Raw genomic sequence first — 22,322 nt, 5'->3', positions numbered from 1 at the left:
GTCAACTCTTCCTTCATGACATAAGAAGTTCCAGTGCTTAGTGCCCTACGCTTGGATTTAGACCAGCCTTTGATACCCCGGTTTGCTACAGACTATGCATGACCTTGGACTTAATCTCTCTGTACCTCAGTAAAAGATAAAGTTGCTGTATTTTAAAGGCCTGCTGTAAGGGGAACTAGGTTTAAGAATGTGAGGATCTTGAATGTGATCAAAGCAAGCATTACATAGTTCATGAGACACAGGTAAATAGTTCGTACTAATTGGCTGACTCAGCAACAGCGTACAACCCAAGTCCTGTCTAAGTTAAAGTGTTGGACCAGAACCAATGAAAAGGGAGAAATCTAGTCTTCTAGCATGAATAGGAAATATAATTAAACTTGGCATTCAGCTAAAAATATACTAATTATATTAAGACGAATTCTAAATTGCTGATTTTAAAACTATCCCGATGATATATATTTCTGTTTAGTTTGCTGGGGTTTTTTTCAAGGCAACAGAATAGACTATATGTCAGTGATCACTGTGCAAAAAATGTCAGATCTGCGTTTGTCATCAGAAATGGTTATATTGATTTTATTGAGTGTTACCACGATCAATGTGTTGTATTTGAAAATCAACACCCCTAAAAATTAGCATACAGGAGTTTATTTAAATGAAACTATTCAAAAAAGCAACATCAAAATTAAAGAAAACTTATTTAATGTCTTTTGAGATAAAACATTAAATGTTCATCTGTATTGAACCTACCTTGTATTCTGTAGTGAAAGTCATATTGCAAAATCCTAATTCGTCATCTATGGTACTCTCTGAACCAACCATCAGGCTGCCTCTCTCCACTGTTTAATAATGTAGACCAAACCAACTGGCAAAGTCATTCCTGGAGAGAAAACAAAAAGACATATAGACAGAATACTATTTTCATCAGCTTTTCAAATCACTGACATCATAGTGGAAACGCAGACACTGGAGCTTTTCTCTTTTTTGGTGAGGAAAGTCAATTTAACGGTGTCCCCAGTTCACTACAACATTACATCTGAGTTCTTACTATGAAGTCAATTGTTAACCCCCTCTGGTCAATATAGCATTCAAGTTACAATGCAATTTCAGCATATGCTTTAAATGCTTTGGTTCAACAGGGACATAGCTTTCTAGTATCAACACTTCCTTGTCAATACTGTGAATTTCCCTATTAATTCCATATTGTGGAGATTAGCAAAACATTAACAGTTACTCATCTCAGTCACTATCATCTGCATTAGTAGGAAGTCTAATAAAATTTTCACTAAAATGTTGGATCATGCGGTAGTAAAATTACTTTAATGAATGGGAATTTTTATTTAACAGATGAAATAATGGATGAAAAGAAGCAGGTGTAATAGCACAGCATAGGAAAAAAAAAAAGACACTTGCTGCAAAAATAGCTGCTAAATTCTCAAAGCAGGAATCTGAGAAAAACAACACTTCAACCAGAGATGGCTGACTGTCTTCCTCAATATTGAACAGCTGAATGAGTATTTGGGCATTTTGGGGTAGAAAAGGGTCTTAAAGACATGAAGACTTTGGCTTTAAAAGTTCTTTCAGAATGGGTAGCAATTGAGAAAGGAAGAGGAAGCATGAAGATGTTAATTGTGCACAAACAGGTTTAAAGAGCTGAAAGAAGAGACTCTCATTCTGTTTTTCCTATTCACTTTGTTTTGGTCTGTATTAACCTGAGACAATAATTTGTGAAGCTGAGGGTTTCCAGAGTGCAAAATACTCTGAAGTTGTAGAGAGGAGAAAGACATGATAAATATCAAATATTTAAAAAAGAAGCACTTATCTGGAATAGAAAAGAAATAGTACACTCTCATTTCCTAACTTAATCCACCTTCCCGCTACCTGTTATTGTCTGTTTTATCTTGCAAGCTTTGATAAGCAACACAGTTTGCAGTATTACTCTTACATCCAAAAGTTTTGGCTGTGCTCTGGAATTGGCCCAGTGAGCACATTCTCTTACTTAAAAAGAAAGAAAAAATAGTAAGTGGCCATTTACACTAAAGTCTGCAATTTCATATCTTTGTTGGCGACATGGACAGTGGGATCGAGTGGACTCTCAGCAAGTTTGCTGATGACATCAAGTTGTGTGGTGTGGTCGACACACTGGAGGGAAGGGATGCCATCCAGAGGGACCTTGACAGGCTGGAGAGGTGGGCCTGTGAGAACATCACAAAGTTCAACAAGGCCAAGTGCAAGGTCCTGCACATGGGTCGGGGCAATCCCAAGCCCAAATACAGGCTGGGTGGAGAATGGATTGAGAGCAGTCCTGAGAAGGACTTGGCAGTGCTGGTGGATGAGAAGCTCAACATGAGCCAGCAATGTGCACTTGCAGCCCAGGAAGTCAACTGTATCCTGGGCTGCATCCAAAGGAACATGGCCAACAGGTCAAGGGAGGTGATTCTGCCCCTCTACTCTGCTCTCGTGAGACCCCACCTGGAATAATGCCTTCAGCTCTGGAGTCCCCAACACAAGAAGGACATGGAGCTGCTGGAGCAGGTCCAGAGGAGGGCCACGAAGATGATCCGCGGACTGGAGCACCTCTCCTCTGAAGACAAGCTGAGATAGTTGGGGCTGTTCAGCCTGGAGAAGAGAAGGCTCCGGGGTGATCTTATTGCAGCCTTCCAGTACTTAAAGGGGGCCTGCAGGAAAGCTGGAGAGGGACTTTTTCCAAGGACATGTAGTGATAGGACAACGGGCAATGGCTTTAAACTGAAAGAGGGTAGATCTCGACTAGATCAAAGAAATTCTTCACTGTGAGGGTGGTGAGGCACTGGAACAGGTTGCCTTGAGCAGCTGTGGATGCCCCATCCCAGGAAGTGTTCAAGGCCAGATTGGATGAGGCTTTGAGCAACCTGATCTAGGGGAAGGTGTCCCAGCCCATGGCAGGGGGGTTGGAACTAGACGATCTTTAGGGTCCCTTCCAACCCACACTATTCTATGATTCTGTGTTTCTGTGATTCTGACTTTTCGAAATGTTTATACTATATATGGCCTGAAATGGCTTTGGAAATTTGAGTCCAAAAGCTAACAGTAAAAAAAGCTGCTGTTTGCTAGATAGATTCTCATGCAAACCTTACACTCTACAGTGAAGACTGATTCTTGAATAAAAGTACATCTAAGTGGAGAGGGAAACCAGGAGTTACAAGAGCCAGGATGCACTAATGAAAGATTGGTAACGGGTTCATAACAAAGTGGTTCTTAGCATGTAATTAAGTGGTGGATCTGCTTTCCATGGTATACTGCAAATACAAAAAGTTTATGTGGGTTCGAGAGAGACTTGACAAGCTAATAGAAAAAAAATCCATTAAGGTTCATTGAATGAAGAGGAACCAGCTCCGCTTCAGGAAGTGCTCAAGCAGCAAATTATGAAAGCGCTGGAGAGTATCAATCTCTGCCCTCTTCCCTTGCCGAAGTATCTGCTTTCAGTTGCTGGCTCATTTTTTTTTTTTACGAATCCTCCTTTCCTACTCTTCTATCTACCAGCAAGTTTTCACTCTCTAAGCATGAGAAACAACATAACGATTTGGCTATTTGCCTTCATTAGCTGTGTTCTAGTATATGCCTGCAGAATGCACAAGGAAGTAATTTATGCATAGCCTAACAGCATCAATAATTTGAATGCTGTAAGTTAATTGCTCAAAGGATGTCCACAGCACAGTGTCAGCACCTGTGGGGGTAGCACACAGGTACAACTTGCACAGCCCCTGTGCAGCTACAACTCTGCAGCAGCAAAGCCCCTTTTACCACCAGTAGCTGCTGTTGTCTCGTAACAAAAAGGTCTGAAAAAGGCTTCAAGGCATAAAATAAATTCTTAATGATGCTGCCCACTTTAATAACTCATTAAGGGTGTAGATATTAGCCAGATCCAACTGTCACACACTGCCAGGATTGAAAAAGCCATGATCTGTCTGGATAAAATCTTAAGGAGCATAAAGAAAGCTTTAAGGGCTCTGGCAAAGGAAAGAAAACTCAGCTGGCTGTTTAATTTGTGTTACTAACCAGATACTACTTCTGTCTCATTTAAATCTACTTTCAGAGGAAGAGAAAAACGAATCCACAACTGCAACTGAAGTGACACAGCAGTAACAAACATCAGCGCTCTCTATGGGAAACAAGGTATTGTACTTGTCACGGCTATTCTTAAGCAAAGGCTGTCAGCTGAGAAGATATGTTGTCACGGGGTTTCCTCAACAGTCAGGTGAATAAACAAAATGAATGGGAATTCCTGCCTAGACAGCACCTGTTTCTTCATTTGACCCATTCCCTCTCCCCTGCCCAAGAAGTCCTTCAGCACCTGGGCTCCAGGCAGTTGGGCACACGCTCTGCCCCAGCCCTTGGTACAGAACACGTTCTGCTGTCTCATTTTATTTACCATGTTTGAGTCGACCCACCTGAAGATTTCTAATCCTGGCTGTGTGCTGTGGAGAGACAAGTTCTCCAGCATGGCAAGACTGAATTTCACGTGAAAAATGTGTGCGTTAACTGGCTTAGCCATGAGTTCTTGCAACTCTGGGGAACAGAAGGAGACTCCACATATTCTTTTCCTTTTTAAAAGAATAGTCTAATGCATCATATGATGCTTGCTTCTTAAAATGCACCCACAAGAAACTCAATTAAAAACATTTTTTCTCCCTTCGTAATCACCACACAAGCAACATAGACATAAGGCAATCTAGAGTATTACTGGTGTTATGATGCTTTGCTCCTTCAACAAACTTGAAAATGCTCCATGGAAACACCAGTGTGGAGAAAGACAAGCAGTTACATTACTTAACATTACTTATTTCTGATATGGGTCATTTAGCAGCTTAAAAAGTCCTCCATCATTGGAGGCAGCTGTTTGTATCCTCATGACAAACCATAATGTTTCTGGCTTCAACTACGCTTTACTAAAGAATTAAATACATGCTAAACAATTAAGAATATAAACAGATTTTTAAAAACATAATAATCAGAATTGAGAAACAGAGGTTCAAGTTCAAATCTTTGTCCTGCCTGACATATGTTTGCCTGTTTTTTTTCTAGTTCTTCCCCCTCAACACAACTTCATCTCTTCCACCAGCCCCTGCTTCTGCTCCTGGACGGATTCTTGTTTCCACCATTTCTTCCCTTATGTCTTTTTCCTGTCCTTCCTTGTCCCCATCGAAGTAAGTATGAAAGTAATACTATTCACCAACTCAGCCTGATAGGTCTAAATCTTTAGTAATTTCACTGTGGCTTCTGGACTTCATAAATACTGAGACTCCATGTCACCGGAAACCTGACCAGACTCTTTTCCATCATCTCCTATCACTGTAAGGGTCTAGGAGCACTCCTGAAGGGGACGGACAGCAAGCCAGCCTGGAATTAAGGCTAAATCTTTGATTTCTAGCCACAAGGAAGCTCAGAACTTCTCAGCAGAGAGAAGATTTGGTTTCATTGTACCAGGAAAACCTCATGTTTAGGGAGCTGGCAGGTGAGAGGTCTGGTGGGACCCCCCACTTCACACATGGGAGGCATATCAGATACAGGCTGTGAAAGAGCTGAGCGCCTTCCTACCAGCTGCCTGCGACATGGCTCTGTTCACTGGTGCAGATTGTTAAAGGTCAGAACAGGAAAAAAAAAAAAAAAAGTCTTTTCTGGAAGTTAGGAAATGTGCTTGTCTTTTGGATTGAACATCCCAAATACCAGCGTTATGGCCTGGACTCTCTTTAAACCCACCATGCAAGCAGTCAGAGCTTGCTCCCTGTCAGATTACTTGTGTTCAGTCTGAACATTACCAACAAGTTAGCAAGGACAAGGGTAAAAAATTAGGCATTGAAATCCAAAATTCATAACTCACTGATGAAATATGTGACCATCAATACACTGAAATCCCCCAAGAACCAGGCACTAACTGAATCTGTGTAAGCCTCCACTGCAACTGCAGTGTAATCATCCTTCACAGACTTCTTTAGATCATGCAAGTATTTGCAAGCTAGAGGGCTCAATTTGCAACTGTTTGATAAATATTAAAATTAATAACAATTTCAGGTGCAAAATGCTAAGGAGAAATTGCTGCTAAAATCAGAACTCGGGTGCTGAATTAGCATATTTGCAAGTCATCCATGATCTCATGAATCTGATGTAGGGGTGGCAACTTTTGTTGATAGAGCAAATGATTATCAGTGACTGCAACAAAAGGCTGTTTTAACTCTGAACTGCTCTGTGGATGAACTTGCAGTCAAGCTGCCCAGGCACATCTACAGCTGCAGCATCCCCTGGGGACGCTGGGCGTGGTAAAGCAAAAATCAAACTCACTGCTGAAAGAGCCCAGCAAGTCACACCAACCCAAGAAAGAGAGAATAGTAAGAAGATGATGAAGGAGGTGTGGTCTTAAAGCACCAAGCACTGAGTCATATGCTTTTTTTAATTTTTGACCCTTTGCTTGGCTCTATGCTGCCACACAATACTCCAATTCTGTAGAACTACATCATATGGGTTTGCAAAAAGAAAAAAAAATTCCAAGCTTGTTTTTCATAAAGAAAATAGGGTCGTCCTCTTAAATTACAACCAGCAAAGCAGCAATTGCTACAGCTCCTTCCTGCTTTTATGCACAGGGATATTAGGAAGGTATTTCAGTACTTTTTCAAAGGTTTTGGACACTAGAACTTCCTAAAAAATTATGATGCAGAAAACAGAATCGCTTTTCAAACAGAAATATTCTGTTTGAAACACCAAACAGAACAAAACACCAGTGCCAATACGGTTATTGCACTCTAGTACCTCATGACATTTTGGGCAACAGGAATTCAGGCTGGAATGGCTGCTCAGCGAGGGGAGAAGGGTGCAGACCTCGCTGCTCATCCAGGGTGTCAGAGCAGAGCAGCTCTGATGTATCCCCTCTGATACACAACTCTTCCTGAAAGCTTATCAAAGGGCCCAGGCTGCCTCAGACAAAAAAAAAAACAACCCACAAATAGGGGAAAATTGCTAAAAAGGCACAAGATCCAGTAGTCTCAAGGCAGTGGCAAAAACACAGCATTAACCAGTGTCACCCCATTGTACTAAGAAAACTGTCTCTCTTTGGTTAGCCAAGACAATATTATCGTTATAATGATTCTTTTAATGTTTAGAATATCTTACTGTTCTACAGGGGGAATTCTGAGATAGAGCTTGCTGAATGTATGACAGAGATTGGATGACTTGGATCCCCTGATAGCAGGGAGCTACACTTGCAGACCTCTACTCCTCCAGCATTGTTGGGCCCACTATGATCTTGCTTTCTGCTCCCTCAAGCAAAATTCCTTTTGTTTTAGTAAATTAACCAGCACCTGTCTGCAGAATAATGGGGATCTTTTCCCTCTCATATTGATTTCTGTAGAGGAGAGGGGAAAAAAAAAAAAAAAAAAAGGATATTCAATCCCCATTCCAACTCACCCAGGAATTACAACTGCTTAGAGGGTCTGAATAAAATGAAAGATGAACAACATGTTTGTTAGATGTAATAATGTATGCCCATATGGAAGGAGTAGCTAAACTGTCCTTTCCCGTGAAAGAAACTGAACAGATTGCCTAGAAATAGGCAGCTCCTGTTCCCTTTACTGAGGGAAGCAAATGCCATCCAGATGGAAATTATCAAATGGATCAAACAGCTACATTTTAGTCCCAAATGATCTTTGTTCTACTTATCACTCGTTATACCACGAAAACTCTTTTTCCTATATCTGAAGCACAGTTAAGAGAACATCATTTATAGTATGCTCATTCAAAATATTCTGTATTGAAGGTTTCCCTGATGAGATATTGATCTTGCCACACAAAATGAGAGAGAAGAAAAGTGTCCTTCCTGATGGGAACACTTACTTAAGATCGCTGGAATCTGTTAATTCCCATTAAGTCCAACACGTGACTGAGGATTACACTGTCCTTGTGTTGCAGCAGTCAACTCTGCAGTCGCTTCCTGATGCCCAGGGTGACAAAAAGCCTTTTCAACAGTCCAGTCGCTTGCCAGGTTTTACAAAAGTGAATGTTATCACGTCCCAGTGAAACCACCTTGAGGTTCTTCAGCTATTTTTACTTATATTGTCCTATGGGTAAATATTTCAATTGGAAATTTGCACTGAATAAACACAAAATTTAAAAATCACAAAGAATCCTCGTCTTTGGCCCTATATGATTATACATGGCTTGTATAATCAAATTCAATAATTTAGGTGACATTTTCAAAGACACAAGAGGAATTAGTTACCAACTAAAAGGGAAAGGCAATGAAATCTGGATACCTAATGCCTTCTTAAGACTTTGAAAAATCTCCAAAACATTTTACATGGTAAAAAGAATACTTGTTTAAGCATATCCTCTTATAAATTTCTAGTTATGTTTATGGACATTTATCTCTTATCTATTGCATTATATAAGCTCTGGCTATATATTTTGTTATAACATGATTTCCTTTCACCTGAAAACCAAGAGCAGCACCATTAAAGTCTTTTATGAGGACATAAAACTGTTAATAGCTGTGGCTGAGTGGCAGGATTCAATCAGAGCATCTAATCTAACTGGGCCATGTAACACTACCTTTTATTTCACATTAATCATTGAACATGAATTCAACTTGTGTCATAGGTCTATCAGGTGGGCCTATAAATGAGGAAATAAATTAGAAGTTGATTTTTTAACGGTGTGGTCATCAAGAGATAACACTGAGTTCAGCTGCAGCAATTCAAAAATACCAAGGATCCCATGGTTTCACATGCAGAAGGCAGCGGTGCGGCTCCCAGGGCCTCAAGTCCACGAGACTGACATTTTATTCTCTTTGAGTGTCGATGGATGGGTGTTAGCTTTGCGATGGGTAAGGGTGTAATGACTATGCTGCCAAGGGAAAGCATGCCCCGTGCACTCACTGTGGGAGCAGTATGAACTCTCTGCCAAGGGACAGAAGGGAGGGCAGATCCCTACGCAAAGGGGTCCCAATGTAAAGCACAGATGGAAATGCAGTTCCTTCTGCCGATAATCAAGGAGGAGATTGGCAAGTAGATTCAGACATTTTGTACAACACTGTGACTTGGTAATCAGTCCCAAAACAATCGTTCTGTTGAGCTTCCAGTTGTAGAGTATCCAGTTGAGACGTACAAAACAATCTATTGTTACAACCTCTGTCCAGCTGAGACCTCAAAAGTGGTAATTCATAGAAGGAGATACAACGTTTCAGATAAGTCTTACAGACAAGACAACCTCTTCTGAGGAAAAAGCTAGGCTAAGAAAGAAAATATGAATGTTTTTACATTCAAAAAGGGTCAGATTTATCCACAACAGAAGTTATTACTCTTAATATTACTGCTAAGGCAATTGTCTTATTCATATCCCATTTGCCTATAAAAGGCTTAGTTTACAATGCACCCCAGTACTGCAGAAGAAAGTAGTTTTATTTCAAAATAGAAAAAGCGTTTATTTTCATGTTAGAGTTTAGAATTTTTTTTCAAGGACTATTATTAAACTGAGGCAGAGCCTTCTTCTCAAAATGGTTTATTAAACTGAAAGATGTGTCTTGACAATCACATTATTCTCTCCCCAGCATCCAGTTTGCCAGTGCAAGGAGCAGTGCTCATTCTTAGCAGATGTGTCATCTTCCGGAGACTTGCAGGAATTTGAGCAATTGCTTTTAATCTAAGAGCAGCAGAAACTACTTCCCTCCTTTATACTCTGTAAAGCTCCCAAGGAAGCATACCAATAAGGATTATTGGACACAGAAATTAAGAAGAAGAACACAAAAGAGGTCAGAAGCCCTCTAAAGGAAACACGTGCTTATGTGATTTCCCAGGAGAACGGCAGCACTGCAGGTACTAATTCACTGAAGAAAACTCTCCACAGCGCAGGCTGAATCCATGCGTTTGAATACGCTATTTTATAAGTTGTTACCCTCTCTTCTGCGTTGTCCTATTTTACATTATCCAAGGGGAAGCACGCATAACTAAAGAGGAGCACATGGTTCACAGATAAAGAACAGTGAATCTAGCTTCTTTTTATGCAAAAGCTCCTGAGTATTAGCACTAGACCTGGCATATGCTCAATGTCTCACTTGATAAATGGTGTCTCTGATCTCCCAGAGCCTCAGGAGAATTTGTGAGGTCAACAAGGCTTCAGATCTCCATACATGTTTTATTTCTTATTTAATATATTTATAAACTGTTACCTAAACATCTTACAGTGAATCCAACAGAGTTGGTGACTAAATTAAGACGAAACTATATAGTTAATCCAAGGCACAAGTACAAAGGAAAAGTCCCCAGGCAGAATGTTCAAAAAAGATCCAGAATAACACAAAAGAGACATTCCCAAGAGTTAATGCCCATTACCTCTCGTGAGAAGGCTAGTCCAGTGTTCAGAGGAGTCACCTAGGACACAGAAGGAAGATTTCAAGTCTTTGTCCTGCTAGGCACTACTAGATCACCACAACCACGTCCCATATGACCTTGGTCACATTTACTACTAAAGTACTTTGCATGGGACTCACTTTCCCTTTCTTCTGCAGTGTAGACTTGACATCTGAGGCAGTTCCTCTCTGCTCATCTTCATAGTCGGTGAGTTGAAAAGTCACCTCTAGAGTGCAGATCATCTTGCCTATTTTAGATCTACATTGTGATGAGACGAATCCTGTCCTGTAGATCAAGTGCTGATTTCTCTTCATGACTGTCAGTGACCCCAGGAGACTCAGAATTGTTCCAAGGAATCCCACTCCCCAGAGCATGAATTAAGCTTAGTTCCTAAACACATGATAAACTCTCTGCCTGGGAGACAGACATCTGACTGCTGTGAAGGTCTGCAGCGTTGGCTGAGCTGTAAGCAATAAAGAGCTTAATTCTGTAGCCTAGTAAAGATGTTTTGTCACCCAAGAAGAACCAGGAAATGTTGAGTCAATTGTCCATCCACATGCAAAAGTCAGTGCAAATCCCACTCTCACAGAGACATCTAAAAGGGAGACTACAGGAACATGTTGTTCTGGGTAAGATGCAGATATCAAAAGCAGCGATTTTTTTCTAGCTCTCCTAAGCATCATCACACCAGGTATTTTCTGTTCTGAACCCAACTGAGACCACCTAACACACTAGGATACTTAGAATCATAGAATGGTTAGGGTTGGAAGGGACCTCAAAGATCATCTAGTTCCAACCCCCCTGCCATGGGCAGGGACACCCTCCACTACACCAGGTTGCCCAAAACCTCATCCAATCTGGCCTTGAACACTTCCAGGGATGGGGTAGCCACAGCTTCTCTGGGCAACCTGTTCCAGCAACTTGTCCACACCAGTTGCAGCATCGTTTCTTAGTTTCCAAAAACCTGAAGAGGTTATTGCCTCCAATACCCTCTTCAACACTCACTCAGGGCCAGCCACCTGCCACACATCACTATTTCCCCAGAACTTCTTGCAGAGGTCCTTCTGTGATCATCTGCTCTTTAGCAGGTTTGTTTTGACAGGAATGGCTTCAGAGATTTATCACTGTGCTGGGTTTATGTGGTGGGTTTCAGCAGCTAGGGATGGGCTGTAGAGATGGCCCCTGTGAGGAGATGTGAGAAGCCTCCCCAGCTCCAAAACTGGTCGCACCGGTCTCTGGCCAGGGCCAGGGCCAGGGCCAAGCCAACCAGTGCCTCTGTGAGTGCCATATTTAAGAAGGGGACAAAGGAACTCGAGCCAGGTGGGACCTGCAGTGATAAGAAGGAGAGGCAGGAGGCTGACCTCCCCCCCGCTGGCCTCCTGGGTGAGCGGCTGCCCACACTGAGCCGCTGCTGCCTGACTGGAGATGGCCATGGCGGTGTAGCTGGGAGAGCTCCAAAGCACTCCGTTCCCAGGGCAGAGTTCATCCTGCTGGGACTGCCAAGAGCGGTCGGGCTGGTCGGGTCCGGTGCGGCTGCAGGGGAGAGTGGACTGAGATCTGAGAAAAATGGCCATGCAGACACCAGGTCAGTGAAGATGGAGTGGGAGGAGGTGTGTTGGAGCTGGGATTCCCCTGCAGACCGTGGTGAGGTGGCAGGTGCCCCCCTGCCGCCCATGGAGATTAATGGTGAAGCAGAGATCCACCCGTAGCCCATGGGAGAGCATCCCACACTGGAGCAGAGGTTCCTGAACCCAAAGGAGTTCACAGAGGGCTGTCTCTGTGGGAAAGGACCTCAGACTACTGGAGACTGACAGCACAGCAGAAATGTGGAGTACGGGAGCAGCTGTGTGGTAGCTGAGCTGCCAGCTGGACTAAACTGCGACAGTCCCTTGAGCCACCACGGTGACCAGTTTGAGGAGACGGCATTTTCTGTTCATGGAGAAGAGGCAATGGGGCCATGATGAGCTACGAGAGGTAAAATAGAGGACGAAAAGTTTTGCAGCCATCATAAAAAATACATGACCAAGACCTCTGCCTCCCAGTTCAGACTTAAGAAATTGTCCTCCATGAGACCATATCTTAATGCTCAGTGTGCTCTTAATTAAAACTCTTTAGTTGGAGCTTGGCTTCTCTACACTTCTGCTCACCAGCTGCAGGACACACAGTATACCTCTGCCTTGCAAAATGATAAGGTATCCAGATGATATAGGAGTCATATAAAGTAGATTTGTTATTTATTTCTGCACAGCTCATGTATATCAGACAACTTGTCTGCTCATCCATAAATCATCCATATGATCTTGGTGATCATACCCAGCACAGGAAAGGCATGTAAAATTGTAAGGGTAGCAGAGATGAGCAGACCCCATCCCGTCACTACCACATGATGGACTGCAGTTTCTCCTACAAATCAGAGAGACAAGAACAGCCTTGTGCCCCTCAAGCAAAGCTCCCTGCACAGCCACAAGCTATCAGTACCCTCCAGCCAGGCAGCTTCACCCCTAGATTTTAAAGCCCACTCACCAGAAGGGACTGTCTGCAGCCAGCTGGAAACAAAGATGTGGCTGCTGAGAGACAGAGTCCCCAGCCCACAGATGGGAAAGCAGAGAGGCAGCATGCAGCAGATGGTGGGGGCAAGGGAGGGCAACAAGAAATGGCCACGTCCTGCCTTTCTAGCTGCAGCTTTCACTAAGAGTGAGAAAGAATTGCTTGCGATTTTCAGCCTTGGAGCCACATTACAAAAATCGACAATATGCTCCAGGAGAGTCCCACTTAAAGAAGGCTTTGCCAGACAGCCATATGCCGAGGGGCCGTAGCATTTCGAAGCTTCTCATTCTTGTCCAGATACAATTAGTACAAGTCCAACCCAAGCAAACTTCAAAGAAACCTTTACCGAAATTTGCCTTTACTCTGCTCCATGTTCTCACACCATGACCCAAACTGGAGTAACTAGGCAGAACAGAAAACATTTAATTTCTAAGTAACTGTTGATTAAATGTTCCCAGTAACCTACCAAAAAAAGAACTCTCTTCTCTGCGTCCTAAGATGTTTGACTTGATTCACTAATGTTTCGAACATAAATGCAGTGCCAGTGCCTGAGAAGTCGGGCTTACAGCTGCTCTGGATCACCAGACTGGAACAGAGCTGCTTCAGTACCCTGGTGAATCTGACACATCATCTGTAATAAGATCCTCAAGCTCCATTTTTCCTTTTTATTTTTCCTCTTTTTAAGAGCTCCTTTCTTCACAAGTCATAACTTTTTCTCTCAAGAACTTGCCACAGTACATTTAGCTTTCCAAAGGCAGACAGGTTATATTGCATGACGTATGACAGTGGCTACAGTTCAAGAGATCTTTAACAAGGGTGCAGGTCAGTCCAGCTGTGGGAGCCTGGCATTTTCCCTACTGTTGCCTAACTCCTACCTAGTAAAAGTTCAATGGTTTATGCATATAAAAGCAAGACAAAAATGTACCAAGAATATTTCATACAATAACTGATCTTTTTCTCTTCCCCTCTGAGCAACAAAAGAGATAATGAGAAGCCAAACTGCTATAGGGCAAGTGTCTCCCATTGGCCTGGTCCTACTGTCATCCACACTTGGGCTGACAGGTGAAGCATGCAAGTGAGTTTCCTTCTCATGGAAACCAGTGTATTTGGGAAAAGGAAGACAGATTGATACATATCTGGATTTTAACCTGCAGTGGGGTCAAACTATGACCAGAACTTCCACTGTATAGTCTTTGTTTCCTCTTAACTTAAGGTTTAAATTCAGTATTTAAAAGAACACAAATAATAAAAAAAAGATCGGTCTCTTCTCATGTCCCTACTTGTATTAGCACGTCCCAAAGGAGAGAGAAAAAGAGAAAGGGAAAAAATAGAAAGACCTGCAGAAAGTGACTTCTCTGTACTATTTTGTACTACCTTTACCCCATGCAATTATACATATATAGATAGACAGATGTACATAAACATTTTATATGTATTTATATGTAAATGAACACATTATTCTATGGTTCACCATTATCCTGACTGATAGGATCAGAGCCACAGATTGGGGAAAGGTAATATTCCTAGCTGAATGTAATAGGCCAAGGTTTCTGAAATATTCAATTTTCTGCCCTAGTCCTTCCTGTTCTCTTTATTCTCAAGAAAAAGCTACTGCAAGAAAGATGGACTTAAGCCAATGCTATCAGCTGTCTGACCTGCCGAGAATATAGTCGTACAAACAGATGTGGGAGTTTCTTGATTTAATCGAGACTTAAGAGAAGGTCTGCACTGTAGAAATCTTTCATGTACTATATGGTTTTAATTAGGAGCTTTAATATCCATCAGCTTAAGGGCTAAATTAAAAGGCTGTTACTAAGAAGATATTAGATAGTGTTTTAGAATTGCTACCCAAAAAAATATAAACAGGAATTATTAAGGAATATAGAAAATATAATCATGGGCAACTTGCTTTTGTTCTGGCTTACACAAATATCAGTCCTGAGCATGAAACTGATTTACCATAGGTTAAGCATCAGATCTGATGCCCAAATCTATGCACATAAAAGCTTTTCATAGCACAAAATAAGCAATAGATGGGGAGTGGCAGGCTTCCAGAGCAACCCCTCTTCATTTTCAGCAAATGTTTCATCTCCAGGAGAACCTAGAATGGACATTGGCATTGTTTACTTTAAAGACTCTGAGTTTTGTCATCTTCCCTAGTTTCCAGTGCCTTCCAGGCCTTCTCCAGCAGACCAGTTCTCGAAGAGGGATGCAGACCGTGCTCCTTCCACTGATTCTGACCAAACCCTGTCTGGTTTATATATTCCTAAAACATAACTGGCAACTGACTTTATCTTTTGAACTTGCATAATGAATTCTTGGTAGTTAAGTGAGACTGCATGCACAGGTGAGTGTAGACAAAATATAGGGCAACTTATTACTCTTTAAAATATTATGAATGCTATTTTCCTGAAAAATAAGAATAGAAGGAGTAGTCAAACACAAGAATTGTATCGACTAAAGAGAATCTTCTTAAAATACACGATTTATCACTGTAGGTATTCTGTTTCTTCTAATCCGAACATAAAAACTGGCATTAAATTCCCTGTTTATGACCTTTTCTACCAGAGAAGAGCAAAACAGACAAAGCAGAAGTGCAGGAGAATTCTTCAATTTCTTCAATTACATAAAACTGCTTGTTCAGTTTTAGAAGAAAGTGACATTTTTTTTTTTCTTTTACACCCACCATAGAAGAATGACTATTCCTTTCAGTGGTTTTTGATTTTCAGATTCTAATTCATCCCCCAAAGGGGGTACAAACTACCCTATGGTGCATTTGTAGCCTCAGGTACACCATGAGTTTCCTTTTTAAGTTTATGTTCCACATGGCCTTTAAAAAGCACTATACATAATTTCAGGTCACTACTTCCATGTATTTCATTTATATTCTATTTCTAAGTAATACTTCTGTTAAAACTAGAGAGAAAAGAGTAGACTTTGCTGCTAAAATGAAGTATTTCAACTTTAGTACTGGGAAGTTTAAGTCTAGAAAAAAAGAACTGCAAAAATATTGCCTGGATATGTTAATAAGCACTCATTTGATGTGAACTATTGATCCTAGCAAATAGGTTCCTGTGCTGTTTCAAACAAGTTCTTTGTAAGTGGAAGAGCCTTGAATGGGAAGCAGGCTCAATGAGCATCTGTTGGTAGGAAGCACACTGTCATCTAACCTCCTTCCAAGTGTCCGGATCATTCAGTCAAGCACAGATAATGCCATTTGGCTCGGGCAGGTCCATGGATGACAAACAGTAGATCACAGGTGATTCAACACAAGTCAACTCTTCAGATGTGTTCTGTGAGCACATTGCTACTGATCACCTTCAATTTCAAAAAACCCCAAATCATTTACAGAATAAGGGACAACGTTAACTATTCTGTATGAGTCACTCCACAAGCTCAGACTCCCAGAGGACCTCAGCTTGGCAGGACACCAATATACAAACCATCTGGCCTGCCACTGTACGTCTTGAAGCTGTTTCTATAAATGACCATGTTTAAAGAATTTTAAGGATCTTGTTTGATGGTGCAATGCATCATCTAATCTTCCTGTACATCAATTAGTGCATAATTATTTGGCATAATTTGGCTATCACTTCTCATTTGCCCATTCAGTACCAGGAAAAAATGGAGTAGGACAAAGGTTTGAAAAAGAAAGCCTTTAGCTGATCCACCTTTTCTAATGCTGTTGCATGCAGTACTCCAAAACTTTGCTGTTAAATTATTAGCATTCCTCCACTGTAGTGTCTAAAATCTTGCATTTTTACGTAAGAGAATGAAAAGCAGCTGAAACAGCTGTCCAAATGACAACTGTGGTATCTGCACATATTTAAACAACGCCTTGTAGTAGGAAGAATGGATGTCTTAAAAAATGAAAGCTACAGGATTTTACCTGAAATTTGTGACTTGTGAAGCAAAGCTACAAACTGCCAGCACAGAATCCATTTGTCTGAGGAATTGCTTGAGTCCATTTTGCATTACAGTGCTTCCATGCAGGTGATGTGCTTGCAAGTTTCTGTTCCCTCATTGACACCTCTGTGTGTCTGCAGCCTCAGGAAATTACTGCATAATTCAGGAAATTACTAATTCCAGTAGGAGGAAGAATGGGGCCAAATAAGACAATTAAAAATGAAGTCTGAAGTTTAAAATGGACCACCCTTGTTTTTGATAGAAAGAGGACTGGACTGATAAAGTCTTCATTTCATGGTAAGTTACTATGGTCTCAACTACAGAGTAGATAGCTATGCTAGGGTAACAAAGAGTATCTTATCATCACAGGATATTATTATTAATACCCTTATTATTAGCACACTTTGTGCATTACAGTCTGACCTCCAGCCTGAACTACCAGGACCTGTATTTTACTGTCAGCAAGACAGAGCTCAAAAACCAGTTCTCATAAGTACTAACTCTTAAAGCACCATTTAATCAATATAAAAGTCACCGTGTTAAATATTTACAAGTGTTTTTCCACACAAAAATATCTTAACATATAACAAGGCAGCTGATGGCTGGGTATCAGGTATGTCGGTCTTCAGAAGTGCTGGCCAGGTATTAGGAAGAAGACAAAGACACATGAGAGCAGAAGCACAGATTTTGGAACCTCACCAGTGTCTCCTCTGCTTAGACAGTGCTGCAAAACATCACTTCCAGGGGCTATTTCCCTGGACACCTGGTGTGTATCTTCTAAAGATATGCTGGATGAAGACCAACTCAGTTACTGCCGTAAGCAATTGCACTGCTACCTTACTACGCAAATTAAGATGAATTTCCCCGCGATGAAGTGTAAGCGTGTGCATTAATATTTCTTCAAAACCCTTTTGTATCTGGCTCCTGAAAAGCAGCATCAAACAAAGTAATAATGCACTATGGACCAGCTAATTACCAGGGTAATCAATGGAGACTGGTGATGAGCACAGGAGCAGCGTCACATATCACTGTGTGTTAAAAATGCCCTTTTCTAATAAAAATATAGATAGATGGGACATTCGAATAATAGAGGTTTTCCAAAAGTATTAACTCTGGTGGGGTCCCAGTGTTTTGGGGAATTTACAACTGTGCTCAGTTACACTTCTCAGAGTCAACTGCCATTAGTGCACACATGCACCTGCACAACCACACTTTTCTCCCTTCCATATCCAACATACATCAAAGGTTCCTGCAGCCCAGAATACATCTATTTCTGAACGAGACTATGGGGAAGCACCATCACAGTTGTGCTAGAGTGGGTGGCCTGGCACTCCCTATTGTAGATGTTGGGGTTTGGCAGCACAGGGTGCTGTCGGAATTATCCATCCCTTGAACTCAGCTGTTACGGTACCCGTGATGCCCAAGCGGTCACCTGAAGAAAGCAGTCGGAAACGTGTCCAGTAAAACTACTCAAGTTAAGCTGCAATTTGAATAAGGAGCTTAAAAGTAACAATTGAAGGATGCTATTTTACAGATACTGTCATCCACAGGAATATACTGAGTATCCTGCTATAGATCAGCAGGATAACAAAAAACCCCAACAACTCCAAAATAAAAACAAAACCTTAATATTTCACTCCCTTCAAAATCCCAAAACACTAAATAAACACTAACAGCAAAACTATTCCCAAATTTCTGTAAAATGTGTTTCTAGGAAGTCCGTGATACTACATTTCCTTAAGTTCCAGAGGAAAGAGTCACACAAGCCAGATGTTCTGTCAGAACTTGCCACTACACTGAAGAAATGGATTATATACAAAAGTTAAAGACATTGAATAGATAGTTTCACGGCCTCAGTTAAAAGAAAAGCAAATCCTAAGTGATGAAAAGAAAGTAAGGATTTCAGCCTGGCTACTGAAAAATCCATAGGTTTCAGTGATTGCAAATGTTCTAAGAAATTTTGCTCATAAACAGTATTACAGCTCTTTTTCAGGTAAATTTCCCAGTCATCTCAAACTAGTTGCTAGGCCATGCTAACTAGTAAAATATATTCATTTTAAACATGATTAGTACTTTTGTAACAATGGGAAAATCGCATTGCTAAGAAGCTTTACCTTGCTTTATTTATGCTGTTTTATTTCTTTCCTGTGCAGCTGATTTCTCCCCACAGGATTTCGACCTTTATTACTTGCTGAAAAGATGTCTGACAAACAGCTTTTTGCTGTGGTAGCTGAGGTTGGGCCATCTGTTTTTTCTCTAGAGAGCCATGCCTTATTCATAATGGCATTTTTCTGTTTCATTCCCTGGGGAATAGCACCTGCATGCTGATTTCCTACTTGACCCCAAAATACATCATCACATTTCGACAACCGATCCCTCCCCGTCGTGGCCCAGAAAGCACCACGCTCCGGAGAGGACTGTGCATCCTTCATCCTTGACAGCAGAGGCCAAGGGGCTTCCTCGTGGATCATGGGCAGGTTGCAGTCAGCCTTTGGATTTGAGTTGAAGGAGACAACTGAAGGTATCTGAGGAGGAAAGACAAAAAGAAGACATCACCTTGGATGTTCCAGGCCACTTTGTGCATTGTGGTTGACTTTACTTCCCATATAATTATACAGTTGGCCTGTGTCATGCTCTCATTGGGATGTGATTAAAGCACACATGATGTATAAAAAATATAATCCCTGAGTTTACAAAGGTCAGGCGAAACAAAGAGCTACAGGCATTCTGCTCTCCCTAATGATTTTCTTATATGACAATATTTTCATTGATTCTTTTTATATGTGACTGTGATAAAGAAAATGATAAGGAAACTGGATTCGAACTGTAATATGTATCCCCTGGATTAAATAACTTAAGGGTTTCACATGTTATGGGAATTCTGAGTCACCATTTCATTGTATAATAAATTTCTTAACTAAAAGGAAATTGCAATATCTTTCAGGGGTTTTTTAACTATTCATGCCAAAAGCAGAAACTACGCTTTTATTTGTTTTGTTACACTTATTTTAACCCAAGATTATGAAGGATGTTCAGTAGAATAATATTTGTAATTACTCTAGCTAACTGGCTCCAGTAATCACATATTTGAATTTTTTTTCCGTACAATTATGGAGAGGTTATGTTGTCTCAGAGAGGGTAAAATCTCCTGCGTGTTTAGTTTAGCAGCAGACTGTCACAAATGCAATTGCAATTGATCAGCTCTGTTCTTAACAGGATTCCTGCAGTTAATGGAAATTACTATAAAGAGCTTCAGGGCATAGGAATAATTGGATCACTAAAAAAAAAAAAAAAAAAGAGAATTGGAGGAAAAAAAAGGTAGGACAAGATCAACATAACAACTTTTTTTTAAAAAAACATCTAACAATTTTCAAAGATGGTCTTACCACAGAGTACACCATGATAAAAACAAAACCTTTTAATTATTTTTACAAGCCCCAAGCCATTCCTAAACAATAGGGAACAAAACATATAATGAAAAACATTAAGCATTTGTTATCCTCAGCTTGTTTAAACTAACAATCAACTCTGCATCTCTGGAAGCGATCATTCGAATATCTCTATGATCTATAAAATGTCTGCCAAGAATAATAAATTTCACTAAACTAAAAATGATGAGAAAATTTTCACTGACCTGGCAATTTTTCCGATGGTTTTGTCTTAGTTCTTGATGCAAGGCTATGATCCTCTCTGGGCTTGTTAATTTTATAGAAGAACTAGCATACACATTTGGAGTGATGTGAGCACTGTGGATGCTATCCATCTCTTGCTGAGAGTTTGCAGGTATTGACTGAATCATCTCCTTCACCTTGACATATGTCTCATGATCCTCTGGCTGCCCATTGGCCTGTGAAACGTCTATGGAAGATGGCAGTATCTGCAAGAGAAAATATTTTAAGAAACTCAAGATGGATTAAGTTTTCCGATGCTGTTTATTTTAGATTAGCGGAAGCCGCTTGGATTAATTCATTACAATAAATATTCACAGAAATTAAATGTAAATAAACTATGTTTACTAAAAAAAGAAAAAAGATAATATACCAATTATTTTAAATGTGAAGCATTCCTGCATCTGTCTAAAAAGAAATCCTGCATTCATCAACTCTTCCCCAACATCCCCCAAAAAATAATCTCTAAACTTTAGCTACAGCCGAAGTTTGCATCTGGATATTAAGAAAATCTAGATAAAAAGCAGAAAAAACTACTGATTTCAAAAATTGCCTAATGTTAGGTCTCCTCTTGAAGAATCTCAACATTTCTAACATGATTCTTTCGCACACATATTCTCCCACTTCACATTACACAACAAATTCAGGTTTGCCTGCCTACGAATGCTCAGGAAAGTTAAGATGAATAGACTTCAAAAGTGTAGTAGCTCAGCTGCATGAACTCTTAAGGCAACGCTCCTATTCTCAATAAGAATAATATTAATTCAGCTCATCTTATTTCGCCTCCAAATCAAATTTAACACCACAACAAACAGTATCCTTCTTGAATATCTTCACTGAACTGAAGACAAATTTCGAGACAAATGGCGCTTGTTTTTTTATTAAATAATAATTAAATAATTTTTTAATATTTTTTTTAATAATTTAAAATTATGCACCTTTTCATAACAGTTGCAAGCAGGAAAAGATCTCCCTGAACGTAAATCACTATCACAGGGCAGTAGCATTTTATTATCCAAATACAAATTTAATAAAGCTACAGGATTAATGTTACATTTTTTTCTTGCAATTGCACAGAAAAACAAATTTAAGATGGTTAATGACAGTTTCAGCCTTTGAGGTTTTAAAAAATAGAATCATAGAATCATAGAATCATAGAATGGTTAGGGCTGGAAGGGACCTTCAAAGGTCATCTAGTCCAACCCCCCTGCAAGGAACAGGGATATCTCCAACTAGATCAGGTTGCTCAGGGCCTCGTCCAACCTGGCCTTGAACGTCTCCAGGGATGGAGCATCCACCACCTCTCTGGGCAACCTGTTCCAGTGTTCTACCACTCTCATGGTAAAAAATTTTTTCCTAATATCCAACCTGAACTTACCTCCCTCTATTTTAAAACCGTTACCCCTTGTCCTATCACAACTGGCCCTCCTGAACAGCCTCTCCCCATCTTTCTTGTAGGCCCCCTTGAGGTACTGGAAGACCGCTATAAGGTCACCCCGGAGCCTCCTCTTCTCCAGGCTGAACAGCCCCAACTCTTTCAGCCTGTCCTCATAGGAAAGGTGCTCCAGCCCTCTTATCATCTTCGTGGCCCTCCTCTGGACCCTCTCCAACTGGTCCATGTCCTTCTTGTGTTGGAGACTCCAGAACTGGACACAATACTCCAAGTGAGGTCTCACGAGGGCAGAGTAGAGGGGGAGAATCACCTCCTTCGACCTGCTGGCCACACTCCTCTTGATGCAGCCCAGGACGCGGTTGGCCTTCTGGGCCGCAAGAGCACATTGCCGGCTCATATTGAGCTTCTCGTCCACCAATAAATATTTATTTATTTCTA

At 40.9% G+C, this 22,322-nt stretch overlaps 1 protein-coding gene across 1 annotated transcript in view; it reads right to left on the bottom strand.

Annotated features, from left to right (window-relative positions):
- Positions 1–18,898: 18,898 nt before the first annotated feature.
- The window catches only part of C5H4orf50 (chromosome 5 C4orf50 homolog), a 39,309-nt gene continuing 35,885 nt past the window's right edge, over positions 18,899–22,322 (bottom strand). Inside the window, exons 13-14 of the mRNA XM_086612168.1 lie at positions 20,458–20,700; positions 18,899–19,348 (exon numbers count right to left, since the gene is read on the bottom strand). Of these exons, the coding sequence (XP_086468294.1) occupies positions 18,944–19,348; positions 20,458–20,700 (648 nt within the window). The 3' untranslated portion in view covers positions 18,899–18,943. The remainder of the gene's footprint in view (positions 19,349–20,457; positions 20,701–22,322) is intronic.

The sequence above is a fragment of the Tauraco erythrolophus genome, chromosome 5 (genome assembly GCF_009769465.1).
Source record: "Tauraco erythrolophus isolate bTauEry1 chromosome 5, bTauEry1.pri, whole genome shotgun sequence".
Lineage (NCBI taxonomy): Eukaryota > Metazoa > Chordata > Aves > Musophagiformes > Musophagidae > Tauraco > Tauraco erythrolophus.
Note: the sequence above shows the minus strand (reverse complement) of the source record. Positions and strands in the feature narration are given on the sequence as shown.